Consider the following 15,005-nt stretch of genomic DNA (forward strand, 5'->3'; position numbering starts at 1 on the left):
TAAAAAAAAAAAAAAAAAAAAAAACAGAAGCAATCGAAACAGAAAGTCTTCCTCGAGCAGGTCAGAGAAACTCAAACCAGTCATTGGTGTGTGTAAGTTTCTGTTCTGCTATATTGTGTGCTTTGATTTGGGTTGGTCTGATAGGATAGATTGCAATCAGCTTTGTGAAAGAACGGAAGGTTCTGGTGTGTATATCATCAAGTTGAGGAATTTGAATAAGTTCTATTTTTCCATTCTACTCTTCTAAATTTGATATGATGTTTAACCAAATGTGTGAGCTCTTATACATTCTACATTTAGTTCTTACTTGTAAAATCATCACAATTTGAATCTATTTTTCGACTAATCTTACAAAATAACTGCTTAACCTTACTGCATTTAATTGTCAAAGCAATCGTAACAATATTTTCGTTCTTTTTTTCTAATCTAGTCTAATACTTTTAAGAACTTTGCATGAATCAAAAACAAAAGCTAAGAAATCAAAATAGAGAGATTTCACTTCTATTTATACGCCATATATTTTTCACAAAATGAATATCAGAGGTAAGTAGGCAGACTTATCTGGACATACACAAATTAAATCACAGGACCATCATTTATTGAATGTCAGAGACGAAGGTGGGAGATAATGAATTAATCTAAAACAAAACAGAATAGCAAATTTTAATCACACTTACCTGTCAATTGAACTACAGCCTCTTCCAAAAGCTCTTCCAGCAATCTCCTTTCTACTTCCTTCCCCAAATTATCCATTTCCATCGTAAGATGATCATCCCAAAATTTTCCCCCAACCTCTTTTCTGACTACTCTTTCCACTACCAGGCTGTTGCTGTCACCAATTTCTCCGGTAACACATCTAGATTCACCACAAACCCAGTCCTTCAGTTTACCCATAACACAGTCCAATAATGTTAGTGGTGTGCCCTCAGTGAAACTGCTGTCATGGGCTCTGCTAGATGTTTCCGCACTTCGTCTGTGGTCGAGTTCCTGACTTGTTATATCAATCAAGGCAGCATTCACACAGTCAAATACAAGCTTCCTATTTGATCGTACCTGCCTTCGCTTGGCCTCGAGCATTGGCTCTTTGTTGCTTAGATTTGCATATTTGTCTCTTAGAGATGGATCTAGTGGATTTACAAGTGAATGCCATCTTGTAAACAAAAAGCCACATTGTTGTACTTCACTACTGAGATCAGACATTGTAAGAAGGGCTTCCACGAGGCAATGCCAGTTTTGTTCTTCCTCCAAACAAGTGGAAACTGGTGAAGATTTGAGTGCATAGGAAGCAAACGAATCTGAATAAGAATCACCCCAGAATATACTCCGAGCAACTGATTCTATGGGTGGCGATTTGTCAATGAGACTATTCTTGAATGGCGTACAGAACTCTGTTCCAGTTAAAGGTTTAAATGAGATGCAGTTCGATATAGATAAGTCAAAACAATCTGTACAGCCTATGCATTCACCATGTGTGTGCATTTTCCTTGTTTCTTGTTTTTTTTTTTTTTTTTAATTTGTGCATAGGTGGACGGGTATAGTTACCATGATTTCCTGGCTTTATATAGCTGGACAACTCTAGATGTGTATAATCATCTTCAGAAAATGGTGGTTCCAGAACGGATATTGGACTCGGCTGCTCTTGATTTTCAACGGCGTTTCCAATCGTGAAAGGTCTTTTCATAGACAAACCCGCCTGCAAATCATAACAAATGACACTGTCAATAACTAATCACAATCAAATGGTTCAATTTATTTGAAAAAGAAAAACATTCATGGAACTACTGAAGAAGACACGAGACAATTGCATTCAATTTATTCTGTCGAGCACCTAATGTCAACTCCAACTCCCCATGTATGTAAAAGCATACAAAATTTAATAGGAAAAAATATCATCAATCATTGCAATCTGTTGTTCTCAGCAAAGCAGCTTCCAACACAATCCTATTTTCCTTGCAGAAAACTAATTTCCACACGACTTAAGCCAAAATGTAAGAAATGCTCGCCTATGATATGTGAATGAGGTTTGAAGATTAACACTCGGCGAAAGAACTTGTTACAATATTTTTTTTATCCAGCTAATTCTTAAAATTCCATACAAACAAATAGTTACATATCTAATCGCAATTATAAGGAAGAATACACATTAAAAGAGAAAAACCCTACATTTATATGATTATGTTTAATGCATAATGGATAGGTGCAGCGATAGCATCAAATAGATTAGCATGCAACTATTACAACCATAGAAGGAAAGATATACCTCATGATGAACTGCACCTCCTCTTGCAACCTTATTGGCTGAATGTAGAGAAGTGCCTGATGAGCACCCTTCACCATCATTAGAATGAGATGCAGCATTACTCAAACCTCTCGAATGATGAACGAAAGATAGGGATGAGGGTGTGTCGACACTGGAAGATTGGGATTCATCTTTTGTTTGAGACCCACCACGTTTTTCTTTACTCATTTTTTTATTCCTCGAGAAAAATAAACTTGAGACTTTCTCGTTAAATGATGACTTGACACCCTTTGGCTTTGCTAGCAACTTCGGATCATCAGTTTTTCCGATCACAAGATCTGATGCTTCAAGATTAAGCCCGCCAATCAACGCAGAAGATCCTGGGACAGATTTCGACCTTACAAGTGTTGTAGGAGAACCATCCAGACATTCAATATTTTCATCACTATTAAAATAGGGCTCTAACTCACCTGTTTTGTGTCCATTAACTTCATTATCAGTTATTATTGATTTCTTTGCATCTGACAGTGCAAGCATCTCGCCCAATGTATTTGAGTGTCTCCGTACGTGCCTTTGCTCTTGATAGTTCCCACGTGACGTCATCATGGCCCATCTTTCTGACAGTCGCTTCTTGGCTTCTCTGCACACTGATGACTCTGGAGAGCATGATATTCGGCTGAAGGAGGATGACGAAAATGGGCTACTATATCTATTAACATATTCCCAAGAATGGTGCGAAGAGAAAGACATGACTTCCAAATCACTCAGAGTTTCTACTGCATAGTCATTCTCTGATTTTTCAAACGAACTTTCATCACCAGTATAGCCATTAGAAAACACAGAAGAAAGCAAAGTTTCATCCCTTCGATGACCCGAAAGATTGTCACACATTTTCTGAGTAATATTCCTTGCAAATTTTCTTGATTCCTTCACATCATCATCTTCAAATCCCTCATGAAAACTTTCCTCTTGCACCACTCTAGGCAATGAGCCAGGTGATGAGACCATGGCCTTAACATCATGATTCCTCCCAGGACTAGGCTTCAAAACCACTATTCTTGTTGGTTGAGCAGCTACAGCATATTCATTAGTCCTATTAATAGTTGGAGTAGGGGAAAATCTTGGATCACTTTTGTCTAAAAGAGCTGATGTCCTCTGAGCTGGTAGCCTTAACTGTCTATAGTTTTTTTTCTCGAAATCACTGAATCTTTCATCCCTAAAAACCTTTGAAGGTCTAAGAACAGTGATTCGCTTTGTCTCAGGAGATGGAGGGATGGACTGGAGCTCTTTCAGATGCTGAGTGAACAATGAGTTTGGCTCCTGCAGAAACTTGACAAATAAATCCTTATTGGAACTTAAAACTTCTAGTGCATCTTGAAATTCTTTGGATTGGCGCAGTTTCTCACTGGTGGCCAGACGTTTTGCTTCCACAAACTTCTGGCGAACAAGAGCCATCTTTCTATCTGTCACAATTTCACTTTCCACTCCCTTCTTTGTCTCTCTTTCTCTGATATAATTTGTCTGTGGAGATTGCTGCCATATTTCATAAACATCTTTATATTCTTTCTGAGTTGAACATTCATTGACTTCACATTTCATTCCCTCTTCCAAGAAGCCACTTTGTTCCCTACATCCTAATGACATTCCATAGTTCGCAGCTTTACTCTTTGGATAACTTCTTATACTGTTTCTTTGAACAGATGAATCAGGAAGCTGATGAGGGAGAGTTTCAAGGCCCATAAGCTTTGCAACTACATTGGGTGGATTTTTTGTAGACACCATTTCAGACATCTCTTGATCAATGAGCATCTTCACAGATGTTTCATTTGCTCTCTTATTCGATGCTTTAAGCAATTCAGGCACTGTCTGATCAATCCACACAAATGCAAAATATCAAGACAATGAGTTAGAATAGCATAACTAAACCAGAAAAAATCGACATCGACCTCCAGCTCTTTATGAATAGATTGGACAATTAAATTTTTATAAGGATTAGTGGAGCACAACATTTACCAGATTATCTTCAGTTTGATTGGTGAATTGATTAAACATCCTTCCCACATCCGCCTGATTTCTTGAGAGAGTAGAACCTGCCAAGTAGCCACATCTCTGTCATCCCATTTACAATCAAAAGAAAGATAACAAAAAGAATGAGCACAACGGAAATATAAGCACCAGAGGAAGCATGTATACATGTGGGTCCCACACAGAAGCATAAAGTTCATTAAAAAGCAGTTCAATTGAAACAAAGAAATGAATAATCAAGAAAAAGTAAACAAGAATTTCCACAAAATGGTCAATGTCCTCTGAAGAAAAAATTAGTTTAGGATGAATCTATTAATAGAAAGAATAAGATTAGTCCACAGGTCCTAAGTGAAAAGATGAGCCAGGTGGTTAATATTTTTATTTTATAATTATGGTTTCAATTAAAGAAAGCCAAAACCTTTTCACTTCCTCCTCCCTTCATACACCATCTCTCTTCTTTCTCTCTACAGGCTACTGATACTTACGGCTCCAAACAGACAGTAAGACTAATAGCCCAACCATGTGAATCAAGGTTGCCGATTGTTTCAACTGATAATAAGTCAAACTCACCTAGGAACTCATCAATTTTTTGTTCCCCCATCAAATCCAAACTATAAAAAAATAAAAAATAAAAAATAAATAAAAAGACTTCTTCTCTATTCTACGTTGTGCTTGAATCATGGTGGACTTTGACCTCATCTTGAGACACTTGAAAATTGAGGGGGAAAGGGAGATAGACGAGATGAGAGATTCATTGGAAATTAGACTTGACTTACTCTAAGAAAATAACCCACTAAATTCCAGGAAGAATCAAATAATAATGACATTTTAACTAAGTAAACTAAGATAAGTTCAAAAAAATGTGGTATTATCCAGAGGTTACCTTCACGATGTGGTGCATCAGTAAGAAGTTTGTTCCTAGAAACACCGGTACTCAGATCGAAGAGGTTCACCATTCTTCCCAAACAACCAGGGAAGGGCTTTTCATTATTACCAACATTTCTTCTCTGAATCCCATTCATCTCAATACCTTCAACCCCTTGGCTGCAATGATGCTGAAGCTTTCAGTGAAAAAGAAACAGAACACCTAAGTTGAAGAACAAGAAAATTTTATTGCATAAAAAATAGGATATGAGTTGCAGAATCCCAACCTGAATATTATGGATCTGTTTCTGAGAAGTGAACCAACAATAGTTAGGTTAAGATCACCTTCAATGAGGTAAACAGCTAAGGAATTCCATGGTGGATGGAGATTTCAAGGAGCAAAACAGGTCAGAACAAAAATCAGAGTCTAAAGGGACCTACATTGAATTTGACTGGTAACCACAAGATAGACATTCCAAAAGAAAAAAACTTAAAAGATAATTAAAATTAAAAAAACGAATCCCTAACAGGTGAACCAAAAGCAGATAAAGCAACTTTTTACAGATTCAAAATCGGTCTAAGCAACGACAAGAGAAAGAAAGAGATAAAAAGGGAAGAATCTATCTTCAAAAGTTTCCCGAGAAAGAAAAAGGTAAGAAAGAGAGAGAGTGAGAGTGAAGTCAGATTCAATTAGCAGCGAAGAAAGACAAAGAAAAATTGGAGAAAGCGGTTTGAAAGAGCGAGATCGTCGAAAAAGCAAAAGAAAAATGAAGTACACAGCTCCAAATGGAGCCAATTTTCACACATCTTTTCTACGTAAAAGAATCAAGATTCTGACACTTCGAACGAGAAGGTACATTGTGACCTAGAAATTGAGAGTAATCAAACTGAAAATGAAGCAATTACGGCCGGAAAGTGATATTCCGGTGACAACCACCATGACATCCAACGAAGCTCCGCCGTTAGAAGTTGCAACTGTTAGAGTGTAGAGAGAAAAAATATTTCTTCGCAGAGAGCTTGTAGAGAGAGAAAGAAGTCTGTGAGAGTAGACTCTTTACCCTCCACCGACCTGTGACGGACTTGAATTAATTATCAATTCTAACTTAATCGTAACGTTCGATTACGGAGAAAAGTATTAACAAAACAATAACGAAGTTGAAATCTCTAAAATACCCCTCTTCGTTTTACTGTATTTACCTTTCTGGGGGTAAAACCAAGGAAACCTATCCTATAATGCAATTATGAACCGTTGTATGCAAAAGTCCGTTTTAAATAATTGTTTTTACGTTTTCAAAAGTGGTTCAATATTTATATTTTTATTAAACAAACAAAAATAAAAAAATAAAATTAACTTTGGTGGAGTGGGAACAGGGTAAATATTTAGTTACCGTGGTAAACCTCATGATTATTTAATATATATTATTTATTTAAATATAAATATGTGCGTGTTGTGTGCAATAATGAGCGGTGTGAAGGAGACATGAGTAATATTGATCTGTCCTGAATAGAAAATTTTTATAAAAAAAATAATATGTGGACTGTGTGATCCATCAAAATTACAACACTCTCCCACGTGGCTAACCAGCTCTGAAAAAAAAATTAATTTTTTAAATGTTTAAATTCTCTATATAATTTTTAAAATTAATTTTTTAGTCTCTTAGAGAAATTGACATGGTATGATTTTTAGTTTTGTTTTTATTATTTGTATGATGGATTTTTTTTTTTTTTTTTTTAGTTACTAAAAGCTTAGTTTCTATATGTATTTTTAAGATTCAACGGGAAACAAAAGTAAAGAATATTGCGAATAACAATAATCCAATACAATCCTTTTAATGGGTATAAAAGAAAGAATATTGTGGTTCCATCAACATCCACATGGATTGATCTCTCTTTTTATTTTTATTTTTAAAACAACTTGATAGCTCACTAATGGACCACCATGTTTATACATTTTTGCATACAATCTCAGTAGATGAATTAACAATTTTAAAAGTACCATAGTTAGCTATGTTTTTTTTTTTTTTTAACTAAAGAGTTTTTAACTAAGAGATCTACAAAATTACGGCATAAGTGAGCAATCAAAAGATAAAGGTGAAAGACTTCTAATGATTGCACGTTTGTAGATATATTTGACGTTTTTAAAAGAATGAAAGCATTTAGTCGTTTATCATAGGAACAACGAACATTCACGTTGATTACGGATAGAAATGAAAAACAAATAAATAAATAAAAGTAGGAGAAGCATGATGTGATTGGCAAAATTAAAGGTGAACAAAAGTTAAATTAAGTGGTGATTGGTTGAAATTAACCAAAAAAAAGTAATGAAAAAATGGCAACAAAATCTTTAAGCTATGCCGCTAGAGTAAACTAGGTGCACATGGAAAACAAAGGGACCCCTCTTCTTTTGGGTGCCCACTGCCCATTTCATTTCAGAACTATATATTGTAACAACTACTGTATAATAATATAATTGGAAACAAAACAAGAAGTGACCAACCCCACCTTGTTTGAGAATGTTTGTTTGAATGCCTATTGACAATATATATATATATTATTAATATTTGCCAGTATTATTAATTTAATGATCTAGACTAATTTTAAAAATAATTAATTTTTTAAAATTCAACCATATTTATAGAGTACAAATTCAAGCTTGCAACTATTTATATGTCATTACAATGTCTCAACGAGTTAAAGACATGCTTAAATTAACCTTCTTTTTCCTAATATGAATTTAAGAAAGCCAAACCAAATAGTTGGATATATTAATCATTTATGCTCAATATTATAATGGGTTGTATTTTATGGGTTGTTTTATATCTACTTATTTTCAAACATTAATGTATAAAATTACCCAATATAGAACTTATCTTGATCAAGGATATAATATCTCAATTCACTAAATTATGTTTAAGTTGGCAAAATAATAATATCATTAAACAAAGCTTTTAACATTATGCCACCAAATCATTGAACTTTAAGTAGTCTTTAATACACCTTCAATGAACTAGTACTTGTGTTTTGACTCTTTTTTTAGTTCATAGACATAATAGTCTTTAATAAATAAATTTGAAAGTACATGAACAAAAGTGTTGCCAAATAAATTTTAAGAGATTAAATGGTTAGTTTTCTAAAGAATTAGGGACCTTAAGTGTCATTTTCTTTCCTGTTTTTAACATCATGAAGAGTGAGGATTAAATTTGAATATTATTTAATATTTTGATTTAAATTATAATATCATAACCCGTTCAACGTTAACGTCAACAGTTATGAAATTTATGCGGAAAGCAAAATCATAGGTTCACATATATGCGTTGGGTGGCAAGAAAGGGAAAGCGTGAGAAGAGAGTGAAAAGGACGAGTCAGTTGCATATGGGAGGTGAGCGACCTACATAATGGGGGCCTATCTCGCCTCACCCTCATCTCGCCATTACCGACTTGGGAACCGCTCCTCTCTCTCGAGACACCCTCTTTTCTGTTTTTTCTTTTGCGTGTGGTCCATTTTAATGGTCTCAGTGTTTCAGATCCTAACTCTCTCTCACACTCCTATTTTCTCTCACATGATAAATTGAAGAAATTAAGGGTACATGCAAGTCTTTTTAGATCGAGGTTCTAAGCTTTATTCTCATTTTCTAAGTGAGCTAAGACTAACAAGTTGCTAGACTAACCAATAAATGAGAAAATGTTTCACAAGGAAACCCCATCTCCACTAATTCTCCCTAATAACCCAACAAAAATAAATGAAAATTTTGCAAAAATTACCAATAAAATAAGTGGCAGGATGAAGACCCAAATGATAGGAAGCAACATAAAATAAACCAAATTTGATACCCGAATACTCGGTTTGGATTTTTCAAAACTTCATGGACATGTATCCCCATCTAGCCCCATAGACATCTCTATAAATAGAGTTTACAATCTAACTCAATCTAACTCTCTATTTTTAGGTTGGTCGTCTTCTTTTTTTTATAACTATTTTTTAAAAAGAAAATTACTTATCCCCATGTTATATCAATATATAAAGCTCAAGTCATCACCAATCCCTAACATCCATTATAAAACCCAAATGTTTACTCATCCCCGTCCCATCTGGCCCCATAGGCATCTCTATAAATAGAGTTTACAATCCAACTCAATCTAACTCTCTATTTTTAGGTTGTCTTATTTTTTTTATAACTATTTTTTAAAAAGAAAATTACTTATCCCCATGTTATATCAATATATAAAGCTCAAGTCATCACCCATCCCTAACCTCCATTATAAAAGTTAAATATTTTTAATACTAGTCATACGAAATCCCTTGGAAAAAATAAAATACTTATTTTAGAAAAAAGATAATAGAAAAACAAACGGAGTCTATAAAACCTAAAAACCTGACTGGCCAAACCAAATAAAACCCAGGTAGTTTTTTTATCGAATTTTGGGTGACCAACTTTCTTTTAAAAAAATCACACGAGTTGTTAGTTATATAAATACCAGCTTTGCCTATTGTTTCAGAAGTACTTTGATGTATTAATCCCCTCGGCTTTGAATTAATTTCTTGTCAGTCTTTTGAACTTTGTTTCGTCTAATTAAAGTTCCATTCGTTTCTAGTTTCCTAATAGAACAAACTAACCAAGTTCATCAGCACAAACTATTCATAGAAGCTTAATCTAGAAGCATAGAAGTAGAAGAGTAATAATCCAAAGATGGCTGCTAAATAACTTTTACTCATTTCGATCCATAATTTTACTGTTTTTTCAACTAGTATGGGTGGTATCTTTAGCAAAACCTATGATTCCAAAAATATCGTAATATATAAACTAAACGGAGTACATTGCATAGAGTGCAACTAATGATAACTCTACAATGATGGGAAAATATTAAAGAATAACCTAAACGTACAAGAAAAGAAGACTACTAAGAAACAGTAACATATCAAACTACAGAAAATAATCTCCTAAGAAAAGTGATAAGACTAATAAGAAAACTGGCATGCTCGAAGAAAAACAACTCGTTTTAGGAAAATTATTTTGTATAACATATTTAGAGAAAACTACAACCAGAACAGTCCTAATTGCATTCAACAATATGTAAATGACAAAAATTCCAAATTTAGATCACAATGTTCTTAGGCGGAAGCAACTTGATTATTGAATGTATTATTTAACAAGGCATGGTATTCATTAAATAAAAAATATTACTAACTACATACTTAAAAATGAAAGAAATTAGGAAGTATTAAATTCAGAGAAGAATAAATTCGTTGAATCGATGATTCACAAGTTGATCTTAATAAAAGGTTATAAAAGTATAACGAGGTAAAAGTAGTAAACATACATACCGCTAACTCTTGTTCAGGTAGAGACTCAGTTCAAGCATCAAATTAAACCGCCGCTTACACGAAATCGTCTTCAGAATTAAGAAAACAAGGAAAAAAGAAGACGGCAGCAACTCGTACAAAATCTGAAATACAAAGTATTTAGAGAACTTCTGTTAATCGTCGGACCGTGCATAAGATAAGAGCTAATGGACATATGAATCAAATCGATCCACTAAAACACCTAATCTATCTGATCGATGGACAAAAAACAATTGATACTCCGGATATTACGAGACTGGCCGATCACGATCCTTAGTTCAATTAACGATTTGATTTCCTACTCAACTAATCAAAATCGTGAAGATTAACGAACGATTTGGTTTCCTCTTCGACTAGTCAAAATCGTCAAGTAATTAGGATTTTTTGAGACCGAGCAATCACGATAATAACTTGATAAACGGTTAGTTCAATCAAACGATCATTAGTTCAATAAACGATTGGTTTCATCTTCGACCGATAAAAATCTTGAAGTAATTATGATTTAGTTAACCTAACAAACGCGACAGTTGATCAAAGAAACAATAAGGTTTTACAAAACGAAATCACCGAAACGTACCTCTGTTTGCTTACAACATCGTGAGCCACCGATAACTACGAACCCTAGTACCATCATACCTCTCAGCTCAGAGCGATTTCAAGAATATTAAACTTGCGCGCGCAAATTTTGTAACTCTCCGCTCCATTTCTTCTTTATATAGTGGCCCATGTCATTTTACGAAAATACCCCCATTACATAATAACTTCCAGAAAAAACTAGTGGGCTGGCTTTTATCCGCAAATGAAATTGGGGGCCCAAACCTGGAAAATAGATGGGCTCTAGTCCAATTGGTTTAGGGTTGAGGGAGATCACTTTTATGCGTTGTAATGCCCAAGCCCAATCATGCAAAGGCCTATCAATTTTTAAGCGTTGCAAGCCTCAATACATATATACTCACGACACATGGTCACAATGTCAGAGTTAAATGTGGTTTATTTTGAGTAATTTTTTATATCGGTGATCTAGTGAGAATCTTCCAATAATGTATGTGAGTAAGAACAAAACATGTTGGAAACATTTTTGTTAATTTGTAGGGATAGTCTTCACTTTTAGAAACGAAGAGCAAGTAACGTGATCATGTCGTAGGGAATGTCGAAGTCATCAGATGCCAAATTCGAATTCTAAATCTTAGGCATGGGTCGTTACAATTTTACTTTTTTTTTAAAAAATTATTTCACAACATATGGGTCAGAATTAAATTTTTGACCTTGTTGTCGAAAACATATATTTTAACTAGTTAAACCATAATCAGATGAACAAAACTTACTTTCGAACTGAACGTACCTTTCAAAACAAGCTTAGAAAACCAAATACATCCATTTATTTCGAATCCAAACAAAAGAAGTTGACTTAAAAAAAGCCATGGATGAACAACAAGGGAAGAACATCTACTAAACATATCACAATGAATGTTTTTCTGTCAGAATGAGATTAATTATCACATTTCAAGGTTGACATGAACAATAAAACAATAGTTTATTATTTAAAATATGGGGAATTAAAAAACTTAGTCTAATAAAATAAAATATTAATAAAATTCCATAACACAACACAACAACCAAACAGTAAGAATAATTAAAAGATGGCCGCCATTTTCAACGAAGGATAGAAACATAAAAAACACAGCCTTAAAGACATGGCAATATAATATTAAAATTGCTGTTTTTTCCTGCAATGATGGAGGCTGAACAGTGGAAAACTGATGGAATAAATAAATAAATTATTGTTGTTATTATTATTATTATTATTATTATTTTCAAGTGAAGGAATTGTGTCAGAATTTGGACAAGAAGAAAACAAAAGAACAGGCTGACAACCAAACATGCCAGATTAGAGGCTGCCTGAAGGGGTTTTGAGTTTGTCTGTCAGAATATATGGGTCATAAATTCCATCTTTATCACATGTGGCCGATCCCATTCTTACACATTACTTCATTTTATTTTCATTTTTTGGTTCTGTCTCAGATTGACACTCTGTCATTTTCAAGATTATGGGAAAACATTATGAATTCCTATGTTCAGATGAAGCTTTCTTATATCATTTATCTTTTTCATGATCCATCACTTTATTATACCTTCTACGAAACAACCGTGAAGATTCAACCATGACGGGTCGTATCGGGTTACAATTTATTATGATATGTCAAAAACGAGAAGGTGAATGACTACGACGAGTCGTGTTGTGATCTTCTGTATCTTCAAGAAAATTGACGCCTAAGTCGGCAATAAAATTGAATGATAAGATACTAGTACGTCAAAATTGAGAAGATTGACGATTTCACGCATCTAAGTCTCAATAAATTAAAACGAGTGACGTATTAAGACAACGAGACCTCTTGACATACTAAGAGGATTGACAATCTCACCACCTAAGCCAATGCCGACGAGTGATATATTAAGACAATGAGACCATCTATATCTTCAGCCTAATACGTCAAAATTGAGAAGACGTGCAACCCACCACCTTGACGTCGATAAATTTAAACAAATAGTATGGTATAACAACGAAGCTTTCTATATCTTTCAAAATCTCAACCGTTCTGACGAAAATTTCACGACACTTATTAATCAAAAGATGAATCTGTGATATGATATGACAGTAAGACTTTTATGTATCTTTTGATATCATAGATAGCGATACGAATTAGATTTTTCCGTCTCGCTTTAATCTCGATTGAAGACGAGACAGATCACTTGTGAATAGAAAAAAACATGATGAATTAAGAAATAAAAGAATAATATAAGGAAGAAGGTAAGAGTTAGGTAGAGAAATCCAATGCTCCTACCAACAAAACTGTACCGTTTTGGAGTACCTTAATTGGAGCATAGAATAAAATCATTTAATCATGTTTATCTAATACAAAGATTAATATATCCAAGTCCTATGTATACATATATATACATTTATATTTATAATGATAAGATAAGCCATAAAAAGATAGGTATAGATAGCTGCATGAATAGCAGACATGTAACATGTGAAGGAACAATGTTCAATTGTTTGTCAAGCACTACAAATTTGGGCCCTTTTGATAGGGCTATGACATTCAAGATTATTGAGTATCCCATGTGTTACATTTATTCCTTTTTTTGAACCCAGTCTCCTTCATGTAGATAATGCTCGCAAAACTCCAGAATGGTGGGTGGGGAAAGTCAGCTCGTGGTTTCAGAATGTGGGTGCTCAAACCAAAATAAATAAATAATAATAATAATAAATAGATTATTGATCTAAAATTTAGGGACTTTTTTATAAAATCTTGAAAGTTGGGGGGAGTAAATTGGTATTTGATGTAAATGAATGGGTAGAAAAGGAATTTTTTGAAAATCATTTAGGGTAAGTTATCATGTGGGCTGTTGTGGGGGGGAAAGTGTGTAGGAGACAAAGAAGGCCATACCATGTAGTTTGTATTCGTGGGCTTTACATTCTCATAAGCAATGCAATCCCAAAATTTAATTGCATGTGACAAATAAAAACACTCTACATTTTCTGTCAAATTATTTTGTCAATTTCTCGAGAAATAAATATCTTAATTTAAAAAATTGGTTGAAAGACGAGCATAATGTTAAAAAAAACATATGACTATCAATCGGGCCTTCGTGTTTTAGTGGCACATACATCATATTATTATTAAATTTAAATATCGAGGTAAATGTTAACATGTATTGATGTAATTTGATTAGGTAGAAAACATGAGTAGGTTTTGATATAATGGCATGTTTTTTCGACAATAAATGATTCAATTGTAATCTATCTACTATATCACATCTCCTATTGACGTTAACTTTATTGTTATCAATTTCCTTCTTCTACGCACACTCTTATCTTATATTTTCATAAAAATGTTCATGATTTTGATTATGATATACATAATTTATCATATAGTTTTTGGTGTGATAATTCTCGATAGTGATCATAAACACTATATAGTAATATTTTATCTTTTATATAATAAGGTTGCTTTCAAAGCGTGACAGTATTCAATCTCGATGGTGATCACAAACACTGTTGAGTGACATTTATCTTCCACACAATAAAGTTGCTTTCAAAACTTAGTAGTTTTCAATCTGATAGCCGCACATTTATCTTCTACTTAATAATGTTGCTTTTCTAGCCTGACATATTCTTGCCTAACTTCAAGACTTAGAATTACTGCAAAATATTTTAAATATTTTAAATTATTTTAAACGGAAAGAGCATCTGGTGTCGTGGTGTAGTTGGTTATCACGTCAGTCTAACACACTGAAGGTCTCCGGTTCGAATCCGGGCGACGCCATGATTTTTTTTTAATATTTTTGCTTGATTTAAAAGTATTTTTTTTATATATGATACTATTTTTCTACAGTAATTTTCCGCTTTAGCGAACGGAACTCGAAGTTTCCTATTTCGACGATTTTATAATTGGAAGCACTAATAACCATTATTTTTCGGCTTTGTGAACTGATCCGGGAAGTTTCCAGTTTCAAAATGGAAAGTTTTGT

General features: G+C 33.8%; 2 protein-coding genes and 1 non-coding gene across 7 annotated transcripts in view; 2 read left to right on the forward strand and 1 right to left on the reverse strand.

Annotated features, from left to right (window-relative positions):
• The window catches only part of LOC111437473 (tetraspanin-20-like), a 3,185-nt gene extending 2,915 nt beyond the window's left edge, over positions 1–270 (forward strand). Inside the window, exon 7 of the mRNA XM_023075469.1 lies at positions 2–270. The gene's annotated coding sequence lies outside the window, so the exon portion shown is untranslated. The remainder of the gene's footprint in view (position 1) is intronic.
• Positions 271–479: 209 nt separating this feature from the next.
• On the reverse strand, positions 480–6,181 carry LOC111437361. 5 transcript variants are annotated; one of them, XM_023075287.1, is made up of 7 exons: positions 5,416–6,181; positions 5,148–5,319; positions 4,253–4,329; positions 2,710–4,105; positions 2,261–2,619; positions 1,543–1,693; positions 480–1,388 (listed from the first exon to the last, which is right to left on the reverse strand). In XM_023075287.1, the coding sequence occupies exons 2-7, from the start codon at positions 5,284–5,286 to the stop codon at positions 664–666; spliced, it is 2,847 nt and encodes a 948-aa protein (XP_022931055.1). In that variant the 5' UTR covers positions 5,287–5,319; positions 5,416–6,181; the 3' UTR covers positions 480–663. The 5 variants fall into 5 exon arrangements, with proteins under 5 accessions (XP_022931055.1, XP_022931054.1, XP_022931052.1 ...); XM_023075286.1 differs by having other exon boundaries at positions 2,261–4,105; positions 5,148–5,308; XM_023075284.1 differs by having other exon boundaries at positions 2,261–4,105.
• Positions 6,182–14,726: 8,545 nt separating this feature from the next.
• Positions 14,727–14,800, forward strand: TRNAV-AAC. The gene has a single exon. It is a non-coding gene; the product is annotated as a tRNA-Val (tRNA).
• Positions 14,801–15,005: the final 205 nt, after the last annotated feature.

This window comes from Cucurbita moschata, unplaced genomic scaffold (genome assembly GCF_002738365.1).
Source record: "Cucurbita moschata cultivar Rifu unplaced genomic scaffold, Cmos_1.0 Cmo_Scf00063, whole genome shotgun sequence".
NCBI lineage: Eukaryota > Viridiplantae > Streptophyta > Magnoliopsida > Cucurbitales > Cucurbitaceae > Cucurbita > Cucurbita moschata.

Bases quoted from the DNA above. Each gene is read 5' to 3' on its own strand.
- LOC111437361 (XM_023075286.1), bottom strand. From the start codon at position 5,286: ATGAATGGGATTCAGAGAAGAAATGTTGGTAATAATGAAAAGCCCTTC. The intron at 1,694-2,260 runs GTATATCTTTCC...TATGATTTGCAG, and splicing joins GAGGTGCAGTTCATCATGAG to GCGGGTTTGTCTATGAAAAG. The intron at 1,389-1,542 runs GTAACTATACCC...TAACTGGAACAG, and splicing joins TATAAAGCCAGGAAATCATG to AGTTCTGTACGCCATTCAAG.